Source organism: Tenrec ecaudatus, chromosome 9, assembly GCF_050624435.1.
Source record: "Tenrec ecaudatus isolate mTenEca1 chromosome 9, mTenEca1.hap1, whole genome shotgun sequence".
Lineage (NCBI taxonomy): Eukaryota > Metazoa > Chordata > Mammalia > Afrosoricida > Tenrecidae > Tenrec > Tenrec ecaudatus.
The window spans coordinates 16,726,369-16,748,341 of record NC_134538.1 but is presented as its reverse complement, the minus strand read 5'-3'; the positions used below and the strand labels follow the sequence as shown (position 1 = coordinate 16,748,341).

The 21,973-nt window shown below is 42.1% G+C and overlaps 1 protein-coding gene across 5 annotated transcripts in view; it reads left to right on the top strand.

Annotated features, from left to right (window-relative positions):
- TTC23 (tetratricopeptide repeat domain 23) overlaps window positions 1-21,973 on the top strand; it is a 127,864-nt gene that overhangs the window by 13,067 nt on the left and 92,824 nt on the right. For 3 of the 5 annotated variants that reach the window (XR_012786089.1, XM_075557894.1, XM_075557897.1), the window contains exons 2-6: window positions 2,965-3,189; window positions 8,619-8,818; window positions 12,368-12,491; window positions 15,012-15,162; window positions 15,318-15,443. Coding sequence is in view for 4 of the 5 variants with exons in the window: in XM_075557894.1 (XP_075414009.1) it covers window positions 8,639-8,818; window positions 12,368-12,491; window positions 15,012-15,162; window positions 15,318-15,443 (581 nt within the window). In the remaining variant the exon portion in view is untranslated. The remainder of the gene's footprint in view (window positions 1-2,964; window positions 3,190-8,618; window positions 8,819-12,367; window positions 12,492-15,011; window positions 15,163-15,317; window positions 15,444-21,973) is intronic. The other 2 variants (XM_075557895.1, XM_075557896.1) reach the window with 2 other exon arrangements.

Here is a 21,973-nt window from a genome sequence, read left to right as displayed (position 1 = left end):
GAAGAGCATAAGCAAATGTGGTGAAGGAAACTGATGGAGCCTGGCTATCAAAGGATAGAGTGTCTAAGCAGGCTTCCTCAAACTACGGCTCACGGGCCACATGTGGCCCGCCGAGGACATTTATCCGGCCCTCCGGGTGTTTTTGCCCTGTTTGTTTTTTTACTTCAAAATAAGATATGTGCAGTGTGCATAGGAATTTGTTCATAGTTTTTTTTAAAACTGTAGTCCAGCCCTCCAACGAGCCTGAGGGACAGTGAACTGGCCCCCTGTTTCAAAAGTTTGAGGACCCCTGGTCTAGGGTCTTAAAGACTTGAAGATAAACAAGCAGCCATCTAGCTCAGAAGCAACAAAGCCCACATGGAAGAAGCACACCAGCCTGTGTGATCACAAGGTGCCGAAGGGATCAGTTGTCAGACATCAAAGAACAAAAAATCATATCATTGTGGGCTCACCTCTCCAATACCATTGCTGGAGACAGATGGGTGCATAAGCAAATGTGGTAAAGAAAGCTGATGGAGCCTGAGGCAGTTAGTTTATTTTGCCAACCTGACCCATAAACTCACAGGGGGTTAATTGAAGGGCAGAGAGATAATGGCTCAGTGAGCCTCGCCTTTCTAATTCTCAGGTCTCTTGCTCTCTGAGGGTCCGACCAGGGTACAACTGCCTTAGCCAGGTCCCTGCTTTAGCTGGCAAGGATCACTTAAGACATCCCTGAGGAGAAGCCATATGGAACTACGCTGATGCAGCTCTGGGTGTTGGAGCAGCCATGTGGAGACCCATGCCAACACTGAGATGCTTACACATTCACTGATTAGGCTTTCCTCCTGCAGTTGGCGTCATAGTGTGTTTTATGAGATTGAGGAGGACTTTGTGGATTGGTGTCGGACATATGGGTTAATTTTGGACTTGTGGACTTGAGCAGCACTGGGTTGGGATGCTTTCTTGATATGTACTTAACCTTTATATAAAACCCTGTCTTATACATTAATTTCTGTGGATTTGTTTCTGTAAAGTACCCGGACTAACACAGAGCCTGGCTATCAAAAGATATAGCGCCTGAGGTCTTAAAGACTTGAAGGTAAACAAGCGGCCATCTAGCTCAGAAGCAACAAAGCCCACATGGAAGAAGTACACCAGTCTGTGTGATCATGAGGTGTCGAAGAGATCAGGTATCAGGCATCAAAGAACAAAAAATCAAGTCCTTGTGAATGAGGGGGAGTGCAGAGTGGGGACCCAAGACCCATCTGTAGGCAACAAGACATCCCCTTACAGAAGGGTCAGGGGGAGGAATTGAGCCAGTCGGCATGCAGGTTAGCAACAATGAAACATACAACTTTTCTCTAGTTCCTAAATGCTTCCCCACCACCAGTTCTACCTTACAAATTCCAGTTCTACCTTACAAATCTGGCTAGTTCAGATATGTACACTGGTACAGATAGGAAGTGGAAACACAGGGAATCCAGGACAGATGATCCCTTCAGGACCACTGCTGAGAGTGGCGATACTGGGAGGGTAGAGAGAGGGTGAGATGGAAAGGAGAAACCTATTACAAGGATCTACATGTAACCTCCTCCCAGGGGGATGGACAACAGAAAAGTGGGTGAAGGGAGACATCAGACAGTCTAAGATATGACAAAATAATAAATTTTAAATTATCAAGGGTTCATAAGGAGGGGGGAATAGGAAGGGAGGGGAAAGTTAGCTGATATCAAGGGCTCCAGTAGAAAGCAAATGTTTTGAGGAGGAAGATGGCAACAAATGTCCAAATGTGCTTGACACAATGGATATATGTATGGATTGTGATAAGAGTTGTATGAGCCCCCAATAAAATGATTTAAAAATAAATAAAAATAAAATTTCCCCTAAAAACCGTTCTAGCATTATGCCTCAAATTCTTATATATTGTATTTTCCTACTCATCAATTACGAATACTTAAAAATTTCCCTTGGACATCTTCTTTGCCATTGGCTTGTTTAGAAATGTATTCTCATTTTGCAAATATTTGGATATTTCCCAGGTATATTTTTGTTACTAATTTGTATTTAAATTTATTTGGGATCAGAGAATATACTTTCTGTGATTTGAATTCTTAGAAATGTGTGTATACCTCAGAATAGTGTGTTTCTTAGTTAATGTCCATGTACATGCAAAAAATGGGTATTCTCTTGTTTTGGGGGAGGGGTCTACCACATTTTATTTGTTTCTGTTCACAATTTTATCCACATTTGGTCACATATTTTCAAACGGTTTTTAGGTATATTGTTTTAATTCTCTAGTACTGCTATAACAGAAATACCACAAGTAGGTGGCTTTAACCAACAGACTTCTCCCACAATTAGGAGATTGGAAGTCTGAATTTAGGGTGCTTGCTTGAGGGGAAGCCTTTTTCTGTTGACTGGAGGAAGGTCATTATTTCCCTTGTTCATGATGATGTTCATGTAGTTTGACATCTCTTCCTCCATCTCTGCTTGTTCCTCTATACGTAATTTGTCATTTTTATATCTGAAAGATGTCTGACCTAAAACACACTCTGCTGATACACTTAACAACAGCAACAACAAAACCCATTCCTAAGTGGGCTTATAACCACAGATCTTGGAGCTAGGATTCAAAACACATATTTTTAGGGGAATACAACTCAATCCTTAACAGTTATATAGAAATTATGATAGTTATGTCCATTAACAACCAGTGGTATCCAGATGACAGAACCTTGATTGTTGAAAATGAAGAAAACTTGACGAGCTTAATGATGTAGATAAAAGACTGCAGCCTTCAGTGTGACCTAGGCCTTAGTATAAGAAAGAAGGGAGGGGAAATCCCACAGTTGTTCCCGTAAGCAACTTCATGATAAATGGAGAAAATATTGAGGTTGTCTGCGGCAGTTACATAATCTGTCAACTTGGAGAAGGGTTGGAGCCTAGCCTTTCAATCAGGTCACTGCTTGATGACTTCATTTGTAGGCGCAACAGATATAAATAGCTCACTGAAGGCCAGACACACTCTCTGCTTTATATTCCTGATGACAAGCTACATGGAGCTAGGCTGATGGAACTAGAGCCCTGGAGCTGGAGGAGTCATATGGAGATCAATGCCAGTGCTGAGATGATTCCACTACCACTGGATCTACAAGACTTCCATCCACTGGCCTGTGATCATCCTGAATTCAAGCATCATTGCATGGCCGTGTGAGTCTAAAGAGGGATTTATGGACTATTATCAATGTATGGGATAATATCAGACTTATAGACTCGATCTGGATTGGGCTGGGATGTTTTCTTAATGTACAATTGCTCTTTGATATAAAATTCACTCATACACATATGAGTGTCTATGGATTTGTTTCTCTCGTCAACACAGACTAACACATTGCCAAGGATTTCATTTTCCTTGAATTCACAATCATTGCCCATGGAAGTATTCAAGAAATCAAATGACATACTGCATTGAGTAAATCTGCTGCAAACACTCAACTCACTGCCGTCGAGCCAACTCTGACTCAGAACATCTCATAAGACAGGGTAGAACTGCCCCTTGTGGAATTCCAAGACTGTCACTCTTTACACGATTACAAACCTTCAGCTTTCTCCCAAGGAGAGGCTGGCAGTTTTGAACTGCTGACTGTGAATTTAGCAGCCCAACACTTAATCACTATACAGCAACCTCTTTCAAGAGTTAAAAATGAAAGATGTCACTTTGAGGACTAAGTTGGACCAGATCCATGCCATGCATGGTATTTTCAGTCACCTCCTGCACATGAAAACTTAATAACGGAGATTGAAGAACGATTTATATCGTTGAATTATGGTGTTAACAAGGAATCCTGAGTATACTATAGAATGACACAAGAACCAACCAGTGTGTCTCGGCAGAAAGGCCGACAGAAAGTGAGGATGGCAAAAGTTGGACTTGCTGAGGGCCATTTCTTGGGAAGGACATGTTTGGTAGTGTAGAGTATCAGCAGAGAAAGGGGAAGATGCTCAAGGAAATGGATTGACAGAGTTGCTGCAATAATGAGCTCAGTGGAATTGTGGGGATGGTGCAGGCCCGGGCAATATTTCATTTTGTTATAACTAGTTTCACTATGAGTTGGAACCTAACAACAACATAGTCTTTGAAGATATTGACTCTTTGTCATTATGAAATGATTATGACCCTCTTTATCCCTGACAATAGTCTTTGCTGTGAAATATGTCAATAAAGGCAGTTTTACTGCTTCTGTTGTAATCTTGATGCCTTGCATTAATTTTTCTTGATTGATTGCATTGATATATGAGATTAAGATAAATATTCCAAGTATCCTTTTTTATTAATTGTAGGATATCATATTAATTTATGTCCTTTACTTTTAACCCATTCATATCTTTATAATTAAAATGAATTTCTTATAGCTAGCCTATAGTTGGGCTTTTAGATTATTTTTAGCTCAATTTTATCTCCATTTTAGTTATTTTAATGGTTGTTACAGGGTTTGTACTATATATCTTTAGTTTACTTTCATGTAGAAGATGAAAAAAACAAACCCTTGCTGCCAAGTGGATCCTGACACACAGCACCCTTTGAACAGATGAGAACTGCCCCGTAGGGTTTGCAACACAGATGGTCTCATTTTCTCCCAGAGAGCAGCTGGGGTGGGTGCTTCAGACTTAAACACTTTACCATGAGGGTTCCCTCCCATTGAGAAGAGAACCTCATTTCTACTCCCCCCAGCCTCCCCAGCCCCAAGCCTTTATGCTCAGGAGAACAACGAAGCTTTCTACTCCCATAAAGACGTACAGACTCAGAAACCCACAAGGACAGTCCTGCTCTGCCCTATTGGGTTGGAATCTACTTGATGACAGCGAGCTTCTATGTTATTGTTATTTATTTTACTTATTCATGTGTTGTTGTCGTTGTTAGATGCCACTGACTACGGTTCTATGCCACTTGCTATGGTTCTAACTCATAGCAACCAACCTAAGCACAACAGAACGAAACACTGTTGGGTCCTACAACATCCTCACAATTGTTATGTCTGCACCCATTGTTGCAGCCACTGTGATGATCCATTTTGTTAAAGGTCTTTTTTAGTTAAATCATTTTATTGGGAGCTCATACAGTTCTTATCACAATCCATCCATCCATCCATTGTGTCCAGCATATTTGTACATTTGTTGCCATCATTCTCAAAACCTTTGCTTTCTACTTGAGCCCTTAATATCTGCTCCTCATTTCCCCCTCCCTCCCTGCTTCCCCTTCCCGCATGAACCCTTGATAATTTATAAATTATTATTTTTATTTTGTCATATCTTACACTGTCCGACATCTCCCTTCACCCACTTTTCTGTTGCCCATCCTCCAGGGAGGAGGTTATATGTAGATCCTTGTAATCGGTTCCCCCTTTCTACCCCACCTTCCCTCCACCCTCGACTCTCACCACTGGTCCTGAAGGGGTCATCTGTCCTGGATTCCTTGTGTTTCAGTTGCTATCTCTACCAATGTACATCCTCTGGTCTAGCCAAATTTGTAAGGTAGAATTGAGATCATGATAGTGGGAGGAGGAAGCATTTAAGAACTAGAGGCAAATTGTATGTGTCATCGTTGCTACCCTGCGCCCTGACTAGCTCAGTAAGGGTGTGTCCAGTTGCATAAAGATGGGCTTTGGGTCTCCACTCTGAACTCACCCTCATTTATAGTGATATGACTTTTTGTTTGATGCCTGATACCTGATCTCTTTGACACCTCGTGGTCACACAGGCTGGTGTGCTTCTTCCATGTGAGCTTTGTTGCTTCTGAGGTATCTTCAAGCCTTTAAGACCCCAGACGCTATATCTTTTGATAGCCGGGCACCATCAGCTTCCTTCATATTTGCTTATGCACACATTTGTCTTCAGCGATCATATCGGGAAGATGGGCACCCACTGATACGATTTTTTGTTCTTTGATGTCTGATACCTGGTCCCTTCTACACCTCTTGGTCACACAGACTGGTGTGCTTCTTCCTGTGGGCTTTGATGCTTCTAAGCTAGATGGCTGTTTGTTTACCTTCAAGCCCTTAAGACCGCAGACACTGTATCTTTTGATAGCCGGGCACCATCAGCTTTCTTGACCACATTTGCTTATGCACACAATTGTCTTCAGCAATCGTTTTGGGAAGGTGTGCATCATGGAATGCTGACCCTCTACTTTACCAAGCTCTATGTCCTTCTCAAGGTGTCCAAAGTACATAAAATACAACCAGGCTATCCTCGAATCTAAGGAGCCTCTGGCTGTACTTCTTCTAAGATAGATTTGTTCATTCTCCTGGCAATCCAGAGCACATTCAGTATTCTTAGCCAACACCGTCATTCAGATAAATCAATTCTTCTCCAGTTTTCCCTCTTCCAGTTTTCACATGCATGTGAGGCCATTGAAAATGCCATGGCTTGGGTCAGATACACCTAGTCCTCAAAGTGATACATTTGTTCTAATGCTTCAAAGATGTCTTTTGCAACGCATTCGCCCAATGCAATATGTTATTTGAGTTCTTAACTGCTATTTTTATGAATGTTGAATGTTGGTCCAAGTAAAATGAAGTCCTTGACAGCTTCAACATTTGTCTTTTTATCATGATGCAGTTTATTGGTCTAGTTGTTATAAATCCTCAAATACATGAGTTTTGTTTAAGCAGTCTTTATTGATTGATTGTTTATTACGAAAACAGCATTATCTATGTGCCCTGTAGTTGCCATTTCTGCTCTTCTGTGTGATTTTGTGTCGATCTCAATTTCCCCTTGCTATTATTTTCCTTCCACATGAAAAACTTCCTTTAACATTTCGTTGAGAATGTTGTAGTGCAGGTTGTTTGGTGGTGAATTCATTCAGTTTTTGTTTTAGAAAGGTATTTTCACTGATGTAAACTCATAGGTTGGTAGCCTTTTCTATCTCTCTTATCCTTTGTGTTTGTTTCCTCCAGGGATCTTCAGGCATCCATAGCTTTATTCCTCAATGTTCCCTTTCCCCTCTGACTATGTCTAACATTGTCTCTGTATTACAGATTTGAACAATTAAATTATAATATGCCTTCATGTCATTTCTTCATGTTTATTTCATTTTTGTATTTCATGTTTATTGTACTTCTTAGATCTCTTTTCCTGACATTTGGTGGGAGAGGGGGCGGGAATCATTATTATTTCTTCAGATTTTGTGGTGCCTCCGCCTCCATCTTCTTCTTCTTCTTCTTTTCTCTCTCTCTCTCTCTCTCTCTCTCTCTCTCTCTCTCTCTCTCTCTCTCTCTCTCTAAATATCTATATTATGTACACAGTAAACTGCTTCATAACTCACTCCTCTTTTACATTTTGGATAGTTTCTATTGTCATCTTTAAGTTCCCTCAACTCTATCTAGTGCAATTTGCACATTACACCGTTTAATTTTTATATCTAGAAGTTTAGCTTTAGTCTTCCCCCCATTTCTCTACTTAACTTTTTGAGAATATAGAATGTAGCTATATTAAAAAAAACAAAAGCAAAAACAAAAAAATACAAAGAATGTAGCTATAACAATGATTGTAATGCCTTGTTGTCTATTTTTAACATCTATGCCAGTTTTCGGTCAGTTTCAACTATAAACAGCCTTGAGTTTTGCTCTATAGTGCAGTTATCCTACTTAAAAATAATCGGAACCTCTTAAGTCTTGCTTTTGGGAAGTATTAGCTGGTTATGAGCAATGTTCAATCATGAGTTTTTCTAGTATGTCTGGTGGGGATAAGTCCTGGCCAGCCCCGTGTGTGCTTGTTGGGCACTGTTCTCTTTATACCTGTCGGGTAATTCCATCTCCAGACTCATAGATTTAGCAGGGATCGCTCCCATACTGGATCAATCTCTCTGGTAATAGTTGGGGCCCACGCTCTATGGCTCTGCACAGCTCTCTTCTCTCCAGCGACCTGTCCACACATCTCCCTGTTTTCTCAAATCAGGTTATGCGGTGGCTTCTTTTGGGGCTCCCCTTCCCTACACCTCAGCCTGGAAACTGTAACACAGCAATAAGGTGGCATAACCAGGAGTCTCACCTGGTTTTTATTCTCCATCTCTCACAAATTACTGTGTTCCTGCTTGGTGTCTTATGTTTTAGAAACCGTTATTTTATAACTTTGGTCCCTGGCTTTTCTCTGTCTTGTGTTCTTTCTTTTTTCATTTATAGCCATCTTTATTTGTTTGGCTGGTTATTTCAAGTCGGAGATGAAGCCAATCCTTATTGCTCCATCAGACCAGAAGTGAAAATCTAACAGTCATTCATGTCTATCCCTCATGGGTCTGTGCATCAGTTAGAGGTCAGCTGATCTCAACCTGGCTTGTTGGCAGTCAGTGGGGCTCAGCACATTTCTGCTGGCATTCCATGCACAGTATATGTTTTTGATTTGCTTTCAGTTAACCAGAGTATTCAGTTTAGTTGTAAGTGGACACTAGCCTGTCGGTTTTACAAAGAAAGCAATACTAGCCACCATGACCCTTTCTGTTACAACGCCACGAATTTAAAGAAGCGCGAGGTACAGTGTTGGAATTGTCGCATATAGCTTCCTTTTCTAAGAGGGAAAAAGAGTATTTCTAAAGTTAACTATGGGGATTAACATTGACAGTGTTTTTTTTATTTGAAAATTAGTGGGCAATGTTTATAAAAATATGCAAGAAGCAGAAGAAATCCACACATTCAACCACCTCGATGAAGTTGTTGCTGCAGTGAGCCTAGCGCCTAGAAAGCAGAGCCAAGCGAAGCTGCCTCACACTGCACTGTTCCAGCCTCCTCGAGAGAAGCTCCAGCTCTGTGAAGAAAAAGCCAAGTCCTATTCCAAAAATCACTACGTAAGGAGCCTTTTGGGTATATCTATAGATATATGTTTGCTATCCCTGTATTCTGGTAAGGGAGGTACAGCATAAGACCGGCAGGAATGTGATGTGCGAGAGTATTATCAGAGAGTACATTTCACTGTTGCACACAAATGATGGTGCTACCCTGGGCTTGAAGCCCAGAAGCGGACTCAGGAAAAGAGGTGATTAGGGGTGGAGGAAGCAGGGTGGGCCAATCTTGAGTAGGGTGGTCAGGGTGGGCCTCGAGGAACAGGTGAAACAGGATCTGAGGTCTGAAAGTGAGAACGACCCAGTCTGGAGTCTCCCAAGGAGAAATGCTCTTGGGAGCATGAACCACATGATTTCAGCCTGGAGGACAGGCCTGGGCTTGGCAGAGAGGAAGCCTGTGGGTTCACATGCAAGGCAATTGGAGAGGCAGACATATCTTTTCTTTCTTTTTTTAAACTTATATTAGCTCTTATTTTAAGCCTTATTCTGTCCTACACTGGAAGGGCACACGTTGCTTCTGCAGAGTGACGTCTTTGGAGTCATCGGTGGCTTTCTGAATATGCATCCCCATGATGACCTGGGTGGCTGCACCATGTTCTTAAAATGGAGCCGAAGACTCAGCGCTCATGATTTGCATGCTTTTGTGGGGTTTTCTGAGTCAACCGAGTAGAGAGCCATTTTGGCAGATCACCTCAGGCTGCTCTGGGAAGAGGACGGAGTCGGATCTTTTGGGGCCAGCAGGTTACAATAAGGAGTTCAGGCTTCAAGCTAAGTGTCCCAGGGAACCTTAAGACAGTTTCAGTGAATGATTGATGTAATCTACTTCAAGACATTTTTTGGGGGGGAGGGGTAATTTTTTTAACCTTTTTTCTTTTTTAGACTTAGATAAAAATTATGATTTAACAAATGTTAACATTTGCTTTTGTTATTTTTCTTCCTCTTCCTATCCCCCTTTCTATCTGTTTAATTATTTTTCTGAACTATCTGAGAGTACGTTCTAGATTTTATGGTCTTTTCCCCTAAACACCTCAGTGAATATTTCATAAGAACAGAGATATTCTTCTACATAGCCACAGATCAGTGATTGAAAACAGGAAATTGATATTGGTACCGTATGTTTAGCTAAACTTCAAACCTTACACTCATCTTCCCAATTATCCCAATAAATAACCTTTTATAGAACATTTAATTCTTAAAATTGCTGCAAAAGTGACTCCCTGTGGTCATCTGTCTTTTGTGAAGAAGTATGTTGTTTCAAGGTGAAGATGTGAGTTCTTTGAAAACATAGGTGCTTTGAGGATAAATACTTACTGGTGTTCATCCTTAGCCTTCCGTATCTTCTCCGTAACTATGACCTGCTTTTCCTTCTTTGCTTTGTCCCCTTCTTTAATTAGCTCTTTATTGCTTTGTCCCTTCTTTAATGAGCTCTGTTGTCTCTTACCTCCTGCCTTGCATCCTCGTTATCTCTTGCACCCTCCAACTTAGTGGTTTAAAGCTAACAGTCCCTCATGCTGCCCATGGACCTGTGATCTACACAGAACTCAACGGGGCTTGATCATCTCTGCTCTATGCGGCATGTCCTAGGCAGTGCTGAGTGCACAGGGCTGACTAATTGGTTCTGGCTAGCCGTTCTTTTCCAGGTGGCCCTCTCAGTAGGGGAGGGTGGGTTTCCTCAAAGTAGGGTGGCAGGGTTCCAAGAGACAGAAAGTGGAAGCTGCCCCAATAAGCACAGCATCACGTCTGCCCTATTCTCTCATCTAACAGAAAGTCCTGATTCAAAGGAAGGGGATGGAAAAGTACTTCCCACTCCTTTAATTAAATGCATTTAAAAACACACAAACACAACATATTTGTCAGTCTTGCTCATCTAACTTGCTATGCTAAAATTATATGCTGCTAAGAAAAATATTTGAGTTGAGAACTAAAATACAGTTGGAAACTCTTACCATTTGTCCGCTTATTATATCTGAATATGCTGTGTATTGTAGTTGTTTATTGAGGGGCAGCTGGAAAATCTAAGGACTAATAAGATGTCTGTTATTCTTTTGTTCTATTTGGAAAAGAAGAAATAAAGAAGAATCTTTACTCCACTACCTTTCTCACCTTCAAGTGCTCTATACATAGTTGTTCTCCTAACATCAAAGCTGGCAGTTCAAACCCACCAGCAAGTCCGCAAGGGAAAGACGAGGCCCCTGCTCCCATAAAGATGCAGTCTCAGAAAGTTTGTATAGAGTCAGTATGTGTTAGGCAGGGTTCTCTAGAGAAACAAAACCAGGACACCTATGATTGTGTATATCTATATATGGATAGGTTTATATGAGAAGGAATAGAATCGCTAATTCATCCATACAGCAGTATGGAGGACTCAGTCCAACTCAAGTTAGTGGGACAGTCACTATACTGAAGGTTCTTCCTACTCACATTGACCTCTGGGTCCAAGGTCAAGGAAGCAGACAGTGAAGTGCCTGGCAGGAGGTGCAGAGTCTGTCTGCAGGCAAGATGAGCCCAGTCGGCCCTGCAGGCAGCAGCCATGGCAAAGCAGGGCTGCAACAGCAGGAAGCTATGCTGTCGAGGCATAGCAGAGCCCAGTAGCACAGCAGCAGCATATGGAAGCAGGTCACGATTGTAACTTCAAGATGTAGTGATGCATAGCACGGCAACAGGATCCATCACAACCCACGAGTTAGCTTGGCCCACAAGTAGTGCAGCACACGGTTGAGGCAGAGCAGCTAACCCAGGCAGCAGCTTGCCAGTCTGATCACTAGGAAGAAAGAGAAAGAGCCATTTATCTTGGTTGCCCTCCACTCAAGCTGCAACCTGGTTAGTAAACTAAACTGCCCACACGTTCTTATGGGAGTCATGTTGGTACAAAAAAACAACTATCACAAGGTATGAATTAGAATCAACATAATGGCAATGGGTCTTTAAATACCTAACCCAAAGCAAATTCCCCTGAAGCAGCTCTGCATGTTCCTCTTCCCTTTGTGTCAGGCTAGCACAGTTCTCAGTGTCTGGGATCTTTCAGAAGTGGATCCTTAGGCCTTCCTTCCAAGGTTCCTGTGGGTAGATCTGAACCTGCGGCATTTCAGGTAGTAGCTGAGTGCTAAACCATTTTGTACCTTCCAGGAGCCTCTCCAAATGCACCCAGTAACTTCTTGTTTATTGTCAGTCTTCCCTGGCCAGAGTATAACTTTCCAATGGCAGGAATGTTTACCTGATGTGCCAGGTCTACCCATATTAGGTGCCCCTTACAGACTTACAGAATTTAATTTTGCTCCTTTATGACTCTTAATAACTGACTACAACAAAAAAACAAACTCATGGCCATTTTGACTCAAGGGAGCGCTGATGCATTATGCATTGGGCTGCTAGCCACTAGGTCAGCAGTTCGGACCCACCGGCCACTCTGTGGGGAAAAGAAGAGGCTTCCTGGTGCCCTCAGATTCATAGCCTTGGAAACCCAGAGTGGGCGTTTTGCTCTGTCCTACGGGGTCCCTATAAGTGTGATGACTGAATGGGAATGTTAATGCTAACCCCATATTCTCTTCCTCGTAGTACAAACAGGCCATCCAGGAGCTTGTGCGGTGCGTCGCACTGACAAGAATCTGCTATGGTGACTCACACTGGAAACTAGCAGAGGCATATGTTAATCTGGCTCAAGGCTACCTCCAGTTGAAAGGTGAGCTCTTATCAGGCTGAAGGGGGGCAGTCGTTTGTGTTCTGATTTCTTCCCAAATTTGATTCATATCTAACTAAAAGGATTCCATTTTCTTGGGTGGTCTCCTTTCCAAACCTTGGGAAGTCGCTTCCTGTTAGAAGTAGTCAGGAGAGTGTACAGCAAGTATATGTAAAAACTCAAGGGAAGAAGATTTTACCCCTTCTTAGTTCTGCTTTTGGTGATCTTCAGACTAGCGTTCTTGGGCGAGAATCACTCTGTTAGCTCTGAAGGCGGGTGGCAGAGTCCGGGGTGCACTGCATGTGCTCAGAGTGGGCTCCATTCACGTGTGTGTGGATCGAGAGCCCCTTCATTGCAAGTGACCGAACAAATGGAAAGCATAAACAAAAGGGGGACTCGTTGATTCATACCACTAAAAAGTCCCAAGATAAAACTTAACAGATCCAGGGGCTTCCACAATGTGATCAAGATTTTAGTCTTTCTCTCCTCCTACATTTTTGGCATTTTTTTTCTGTGTTGGCTCCATTCTTAGCCAAGCTTTGTCTGCTTAGTGTCAAGGAGGTGACCAACCACGTTAGGCTGGGCTCTTCAGCATTCCCCAGAGAGAAAGAGTGTCCCTTCCAACAAACCCCACAATCTGAGCTTTCTAATTGGGTCTTGTGCGAACACCTTTTCCCTCCACTGGATCCTAGGGAAGAGATGGCCTCAGATAAAGCCCTACGACGTCCCCAAAGGAAAACAGGAAAGAGTGGATATGGAGAGAGTGATCAGCAGACCAGTATATCAAGATGACGCTTTCTGCCCCCATAAATTGGGGATGCCATTCCGGGTAGTTAAGAACATAAGACTACTCAATGTGAGACTAACTCTCCATGATTGTTCCAGTGAACAGATTATATATATATATACAAATATATATATATACAAATATATATATATACAAAAATAACAATGACAAGAATTCAATTGCCACCCTCAGATTTGGTCACATCTGATTTTAGGCTTCTCCTGACTGTTAGATTCAAAGGCTTTTAGAGCCAAAGAGGATCTCAGAGGTTATCCAGTTAAATCCCTCACCCCTCTCCCACTCCAAATCAAAGGCAGAAGAAGCACAGATCCTGAGAGGAAGCCACTTGCTCCAGGTCACACTGTTCTGATGTCGTGGGATGACATGGTGATCACCATCGCTAGGCCTAGCACCCTGGCATTTGGAATTCCAAATGATGGTTTTTAGCCCAAGCCTGCTGCCTTTCCTGTGTCAATACTCATTTCTTGACTTAATGGTTTGTTTTTTAATCTAATATTTATTAAGCTCATATGATGTGGCAATCACTAATCACACTTGTTTATGCACATTCTCATTTTAATCTTTACCGTCTTCTGTTAGGTGGGCTATGTCATTACTCCCATTTAGAGTTAAAAAAAACAAACTGTGGCCAACAGTTCATAGCAAGTCGGGGAGCAAGGAATTCGATCTAGGCTATGCATCTTCAGAGCCATTCTTAAACCTTATTCAACACTGTAAATTGAGTGTCAGTTCTTTGAGGGAATGGGTCATGGTCAAAAAAGTAGTCTGCCATGCCATTTGTACTATTTCATGCATAATTGACACTACTAGATATCTGGTAAATTAAATAGATAATTATACTCATTTAACATTTGTTTAATGTAAGTTTTATCTCCTGCTTCTAATTACCACAGTTGGTAATAAGGATATATCAGCAAACAAAGCAAATGAAAAGCCTGTCTCCAGGAGATTACACTCTTACAAAAGGAATAGGGTTTTTTTGTTTTTGCTTGACTTAGTTACTGTAATTTAAATGTGGCATTTTACTTTTCAATTCCAGAAAATGACATCATATTTTAGAGTTATACCCACCAATATCCATTCCATTTTTCAGTTATTTTATACATTTAAAAATATTATTTTAATGAAGAAATTTTTCATTCTACTTTGGATAAAGTGATTCATTGAATGAATTTAAAATTTAAAATATTATATTTCCTTGAAATAGTTTTTTAAAGGCAAATTATATTCAGTAAGCGCTCTCACATGAATGTCTTCCAATTAATTTTCTTTATAAGGTGATATATTCTTCTAGTTCTGTTGGCATGCAAACAGAATTGACTTCATATTTTGGCAGGTTTTCTTAAGAGACTGGGGGTTCAGTTCCATGCGGTTAAGAACATAAGACTAGGGTATGGATGTGGGAGTAAGCCTATGAGGAAGGGAGGTGGGTCAGAGGGAGGGGCAGAGAGGAGCACTTGTTAGTTGCTGTTGAGTCAGCCTGGCGCATGGCAACCCCACACACAATGGAATGAAGCATCTATAGGGAGGTGGACTGTGATATTGTCGCCTGCACCTGTCTCGTGTGGGGACTTCTGGCCGTAATGCTCACACACACTCCCGTGCACTACTGGAGGAGGTGGGAAGGGGTCTTGCTAGGTGCCTGGCTGCAAACCATCATACCCCATCTAGCTGGTAGGGAAGAGAAACTGAGGCCTCGCTTTCTTTGTTCACAGGGTTGCCACTGCAAGCAAAACAACATATAGAAAAAGCCCAAGAAATTCTCACCAACTCCATCGAGCTTTCCTACAGCGACAATACAGATGTTTTCAAATGTTCCGTTGAGCTTTTTCACACCATGGCTAGAGCCTTGACCTCACTTCAGAAGTATCCTTTTACATTTCATCGTTAGAATCACGTATCTCACTCTCGGACCTTACTAAACAGTTGCCTGATGGCTCAGAAAGTGGGAGCCCCAAAAGTCTAGGGCCTGGGATTTCAGGATCTTGAACCTGGCCTAAGCTTTCCTGAACACAGCTCAGATTCAAGGAAGCGTCAGAGAATCTGGGGAAAGCAGAGAGACTGTCGAAGGAGCTCCTGCAGTGTGGAAGGATTATAAAGGAAGAATGGATAGACACGCAAGCACAGCTCAAGCTGGCATCGGCACAGTGAGTTCAAGTGTCCCCCGGCGGCGTAGGGGATGGTCGGAGGGTCTCTGTCGGTAAGATCTGGCTTCGTGTTGCGTAGGGGATGGTTGGAGGGTCTCTGTCGGTAAAATCTGGCTTCGTGTTGCGTAGGGGATGGCGGGAGGGTCTTTGCCAGTAAAACCTGGCTTCGTGTTGGGAGACTCCGTGCAGCCCCGTGGGGATTGTCCAGAAGTAAAGGAGGAACAGCCATGGCAGAAGGGAGCCCAGGAGGGAAACTTTGCACATGCACTGCTGGGTCCTGGAACGATGCTCATTCTCTGGGCTTCTCTCTGCTGTTCCACACCCCACCCACACTCTTCTCGTTCTCTCCACAGCCCCAGTCTAACTCACCTCCACAGAGTGATTTCACTATATTACAGCCTCAGAGGAAAATACTGGACACATGACCAAATTCACAGTGATGTCTTGTGTTTATCTCCTTACTTCATATGCATCAAGGAAACTCAGCTGGAAGAGACATAAAAGCTCGAAGTCTACAGGGAGGCAGACCTGGGCTGGCAGTGCTTATGTCTCCAGTTTACTTCCTTAACCAACCTGCATGCACAGGTTGATTCCACTGGAGCAAGTTTCAGAATCTCTTCTGCCATCCACTTTGGTCTCTTCTTTCTTCCTTATCTTTTTCATGACTTTTGCTTTCTTCATGCATGATGTTCTTGATATCATCCCACAGCTTGTGAAGTCTTCTGGCATTAGTGTTCAATGATTCAAACCTATTCTTAAGATGCTCTCAGAATTCAAGTGGGATATACTCAAGGTTGTGTTTCAGAAGATGCTCTCAGAATTCAGGTGGGATATACTCAAGGTTGTGTTTCGGTTCTTGTGGACTTGTTATAACTTTTTTCAACCTCAACCTGAAGTTGTATATGAGCATGGGCAGGATGGTGTGTTCCATAGTCAGCTGCTGGCCTATATCGAGGTTCTCTATCATCTCATCCACAGATTTATCATATTGATTCCTGTGTATTCCATCTGGTGAAGTCGTGTATTTTATGTTATTGGAAAAAGGTATTTGCAATGAAGAGGTCATTGGTTTTGCAAAATTCTGCTGTGCAATCTCCAGCTTTGTTTCTATCACCAATGCCATATTTTCCAATTAGTGTTCCTTCCTCTTTGTCTGTAACTTTTGCATCCCAATGGCCAATAATTACCACTGTGTATTGATTGCATGTCTGATCAACTTCAGACTGAAATAATTAGTAGAACTCCAGTTCTTCATTCTAACCCTAGTGTTTGGTGTATGCATTTGAATCATGGTTATATAAATGGGATTTCCATGTATGTGTATACATATTGTCCTGTCACAGGCAGCACTGTATTTCAAGAAAGGCCTTAAAATGTTCTTTTTGCCAAAAAGACACCATTCCTCTTCAATTTGTCATTCCCAGGATAGTAAGCCAAATGATTTTCTGATTAAAAATGGCCAATCCCAGTCTATTTCAGCTCATGAATGCCCAGGATATTGATCTTTGGGTGTTCCATTTCATTTCTGACAACTTCCAACTTTGTCTATTCCAAGTCCCAGTTTCTTCTCATTTTGAGCCATGTCCCATCAGCAAAGGCAGGTACTGAAAGCTTTGCTCTATCCATGTCATGATGGTCCACTCTACTTTGAGAGGACAGTTCTTCCTCAGTAGCATTTCGAGTGCTTTCCAACCTGCGAGGCTCATCTTCTGGCATTGTGTCTACCGATATCCTGCTGGTATTCATGAGGTTTTCAGTGTATCTGACGATGCTCCACTACTATGCATAAGGTTTTCAGTAACTAATCACTCATAAGTGGAAAGCCTGATGGTGCTTCAAATGCTGGTGGTGTAACTTCCAGCATCCCAGTCACATGCAGACCAGCACAGTCTGATGAATTGGATAGGCAGGTGGTGGAATGCACTAATTATTTTCATTATTATTTATTGTTGCAAAGGCAGACACACAACTAATAGAACAATTCAACAATCCTTACATATTTAATTCGGTGACATTGTCTATATTTTTCAAGTGTGTCAGCATGTTCACTATCTAGTTATTTTTAAATCTCATATTTTTCTTATCGGTGAGCTTGAGTTCCCATCTACCTCTTGGCTATTTGGGGTCTCCCTTATCTAAAGATCTTGGATGTATTTTTTTCTCAATTTTCTTTTTTTTTTTTTTTTGAGGTCTCCTCTTTTAATGTATTTCTTTTTTTTTTCTTCTTTTACATTTTATTAGGGACTCCAACAACTCTTACCACAATCCATACATATACATACATCAATTGTACAAAGCACACCCATACACTCCCTGTCCCAATCACTCTCAAGGCATTCAATTTTCTTTTGGAGTTGTCCGAACTTTTCCCAGGGGCAGTCAAGATTTTGTATATTATAAATATTAATGACATTGCAAATATCTTCTCAAATGTTTTACCCATTTATTAGTTGCATCTAAGATCTTCTTCATTGCATGAAAATTCTGAGTTTTGTTAGGGTCAACTTCATTAATTTCACTTTCTGCTTGACGTTTTTGGGTTTCTCTAGACAGTCTTTCCTAGTCAAGTGGCCCCGCCATTTTCCTCTTTAACTCTTGGGCTTGTGTGCCGTGAAGTTGGTTCCGGTTCATGTTACCCTATGTTGTTGTGATGAGGTTCTGTAGAGTCTGTCCCAGCCACAGGCAGCACTGTATTTCAAGAAAGGTCTTACAATGTCCATGGGTACAGCCGAACAAAGCAATGAACAGCTCTGCGCCATCCTCGTAACTGTTGCTATGTTGAGTCGATTGTTGCAGCCTCTGCATCCACCTAGGGAATTGAAGGGTCTACCCCTCTATGCTGCCCCTCGACCAGACCGGTCGTGATGTCCTTCTCCAGAGACTGGTCACTCCCGATAACTTGTTCAAAGTATGTGAGACACACTCGCCATCTTCACTTCTAAGGATAACTCTGACTGCATTTCTTCTGAGACATGGTCTATTCAATATTCTTCAACACAAGGATGGCTTATTCTCTGTTCCTCCTTATTCAGTGTCCAGTTTTCACATACGTGTGTGGTTGTTGTAGTTAGGTATCATCAAGTTAGTTCTGACTTATAGCAATCATTGAGTCAGTTCTGATTGATAGCAATCATATATTGATAGATATATCAATATATGATTGATATATATATATCAGAATGAAACACAACCCAGACCCGACCAACCTCACAATTGTTCTTATGTTTGAGTCTTTTGTTGCAGCCACTGTGTCCGTCCATTTTGTCCAGGGCCTTCCTCTTTTTTGCTGCCTCTACCTCACTAAGCACGATGTCCTTTCTCCTGACAGCGTATCCAAAGTGCATGAGTGCATCCTTGCCTCTAATGAGCATTCTGGATGTACTTCTTCCAAGCCAGATTCGTTTGTGCTTTTGGCAGCCTATGGTAATTTCAGTATTCTTCTCCTGCACTGTATTTCAGATGCATAAATTGTTCTTTGTCTGCCTTATTCAGTGTCCAATGTTTATATGCATATGAAGCAATTGAAAGTACCATGGCTTGGGTCAGGCTCACCTTAGCCCACAAAGTCACCTCCTTGCTTTTCAACATTTTAAAGAAGTTTTGTGCAGCAGCTTTACCCAATGCAACTCATCTTTTGACTGCTACTTCCATGAGCATTGATTGGATAGCCGAGCGAGACAAAATCTTTGACAATTTCAACCTGTTGGTCCAGTTGTGAGGATTTGGGTACTGAAGGCTGCATTCCTTGACCTGCATCAGCAAGTACTTCAAGTCCTCCTCACTTTCAGCAGGCAAGGTTGTCTCACCTCCGTATCACTGGTTGCTAATAAGCCTTCCTCCAATCCTGATGCCACATTCTTGTTGATGTAATCCAGCCTCTCTAATGATTTCCTCAGCATGGAGGTTGCATGAGTGTGATGATGAATAACAGTGACGCACACCTTTCCTGATGGTCAACTACGGACTATCCCTTGTTCTGTTAGCACAACTGCCTCGCGGTCCGGGGACAAGTTCACAACGACGTGCTCTGGATTGTCCACTCCTCAAAGTTATCCAGGGTTTGTTATGATCCACACAGTGCAATGCCTTGGCATCGTCAATAAAAACACAAGTAAACACCTTTCTGTTAGTCCCTGCTTTCAGCGAAGATTCCTCTGACATCAGCAATGATATCCTTGTCCCATGTCGTCTTCTGAATCCAGCCTGAACCTCTAGCAGCTCCCTATCAATGTACTGCACTGCTGCAACCATTGTTGGATGATCTTCAGCAAAAGTGTACCTGCATGTGATATCAATGATATTGCTCTACAACTGGAGCATCATGTCGGGTCACTTTTCTTTGGCATGGGTACAAATATGGACCTATTTCAGCGAGTTGGCTATCTCCCAAATTTCCTGGCATAGACCAGTAAAGCTTCCTGTGCTTCATCAGCTTGTTGAATCATTTCTGTTTGTATTCCATCAATTCCCAGAGCCTGGTGTTTGGCTGAACCTTTCAGTGCAGCCTGCATGTGTTCCTCCAGCACCACTGGTTCTTGCTCATGTGCTCCCTCCTGAAATGGGGGATGTCGACTTGTTCTTTGTGGTACCGTGACTCTGTGGATTCTGCCCACCTTCTTTGGATGCTTCCTGCATCCTTCAATAATGCAACTCAAGACTTGCTTGATTTTTCCTTGTGTTTTTTCAGTTTCAGATATGCTGAAAGCATTCTTTTTGATTTTCTAAGTTTAGGCCTCTGCACATGTCATTATAATGCTTTACTTTGTCTTCTTGAGCTGCTGTTTGGAATTTTCTGCTCAGCTCTCTGACTTCATCGTTTCTTCCGTGTGCCTTCGCTACTCTGCAGTTGGGAGCAAGTTCCAGAGCCTCTTCCTTCTGCACTTTGATCTTTGCTTTCTCTCCTGTCTTTAAATGACCCTTTGTTTTCCTCATGAATGATGGTCTTGATGTCTCCCCACAAGCCATCAGTTCTTCTGTCATCAGTGTTCAGTGCCTCGAATCTGTTCTTGAGATTTTCTCAAAATTTAGGTGGCATAGACTCAAGGTCATATCTTGGCTCTCATAGATTTGCTTTAATTCTCTTCAGCTTGAACTTGAATTTACATATGAGCAAATAGTGGTCTGTTCCACAGCCAGCCCCTGACCTGGTTTTAGCTGCTCATGTCTTCCCAAAGATGTAGTTAATTTGAATTCTGTGTATTCCATCTGGAGAAGTCCATGTGTACAGTTGCCTCTTGTGCTGATGGAAAAGGGTATTGGCTATGAACAAGTCATTGGCCTTGCAAAATTCTATCACGGGACTCCCAGATTTGCTTCTCTCACCAAGACCATATTTTCCAACTTTTGCATTCTAATTGCCAATAATTTTCCATGCATCTTGATGGAATGTTTGATCAGTTCAAACTGAAGATATTGGTAGAATTCTTCAGTGTCTCCTTCACTAGCTTTCTTGGTTGGTACATAATTTGAGTAATAGTTGTACTGATTAGATCTCCTTGAAGGCAGATAGATAGGCGCCTATCACAGACAGCACAGAGCTCTGAGTGCATTCAAACCACTGACCTTTCGGTTAGCAGCTGACTGCTTAACTCACTGCCCCACAAAGGCTCCTTGTGCTAACCCTACCCCACATGTTTGATCCTTCAGTTCTTCATGACTTGTAACATGTTTAACTTGCTTTCAGTCTAAAGAGTATTCAGTGGTAATGTTTTATAACTTCTAGATATATAGGATTTTTCAAGGAATTCTTAAAAACCATTTTATTGGGGGCTCCTTCGGCTCTTATCACAATCCATACATACATCCATTGTGTCAAGCACATTGATATATATGTTGCCATCATTGCTTTCTTTCTACTTGAGCCCTTGATATCAGCTCATTTCCTCCCTCCCCTGCCCTTCCTCATGAACCCTTGATAATTTATAATCCCCCCCTCACGTATTACATCGACTGCTTTCTCCCTTTAATCACTTTTCTCTTGTCCACCCCCCTAGGAAGGGGTTATATATAGATCATTGTGATCTGCCTATGTGATCATGAGATGTCATGGGATCAGGTATCAGGCATCAAAGACCCAGAACAAAAAATCTTATCAATGTGAATGAGAGGGGGCTTGGAGTGGAGACACAAAGCCCATCTGTAGACAATTGGACATTCCCTTATAGAAGAGTCACAAGGAAGAGACGAGCCAGTCAGGGTGCAATATAGCACCGATGAAACATATAACTTTCCTCTAGTTCTTTAATGCTTCCTCCCCACCACTATCATGATCCCAATTCTACCTTACAAATCTGGCTAGACAAGAGCTTGTACACTGCTACAGATAAGAGCTCACAACACAGGGAATCCAGGACAGGTAAGCCCCTCAGGACCAATAATGAGAATAGAGATACAGCAGGGGAAGGGGTTGGTGAGGGGAGAAAGGGATATTTTGTTTTCATCTATTGCTAACATTATCATTATTGTAAACAGAAAGTATTTGGATGGTCACAATTTTTGTGCATGTTGCAATTTTTACTACAGAAGGAATA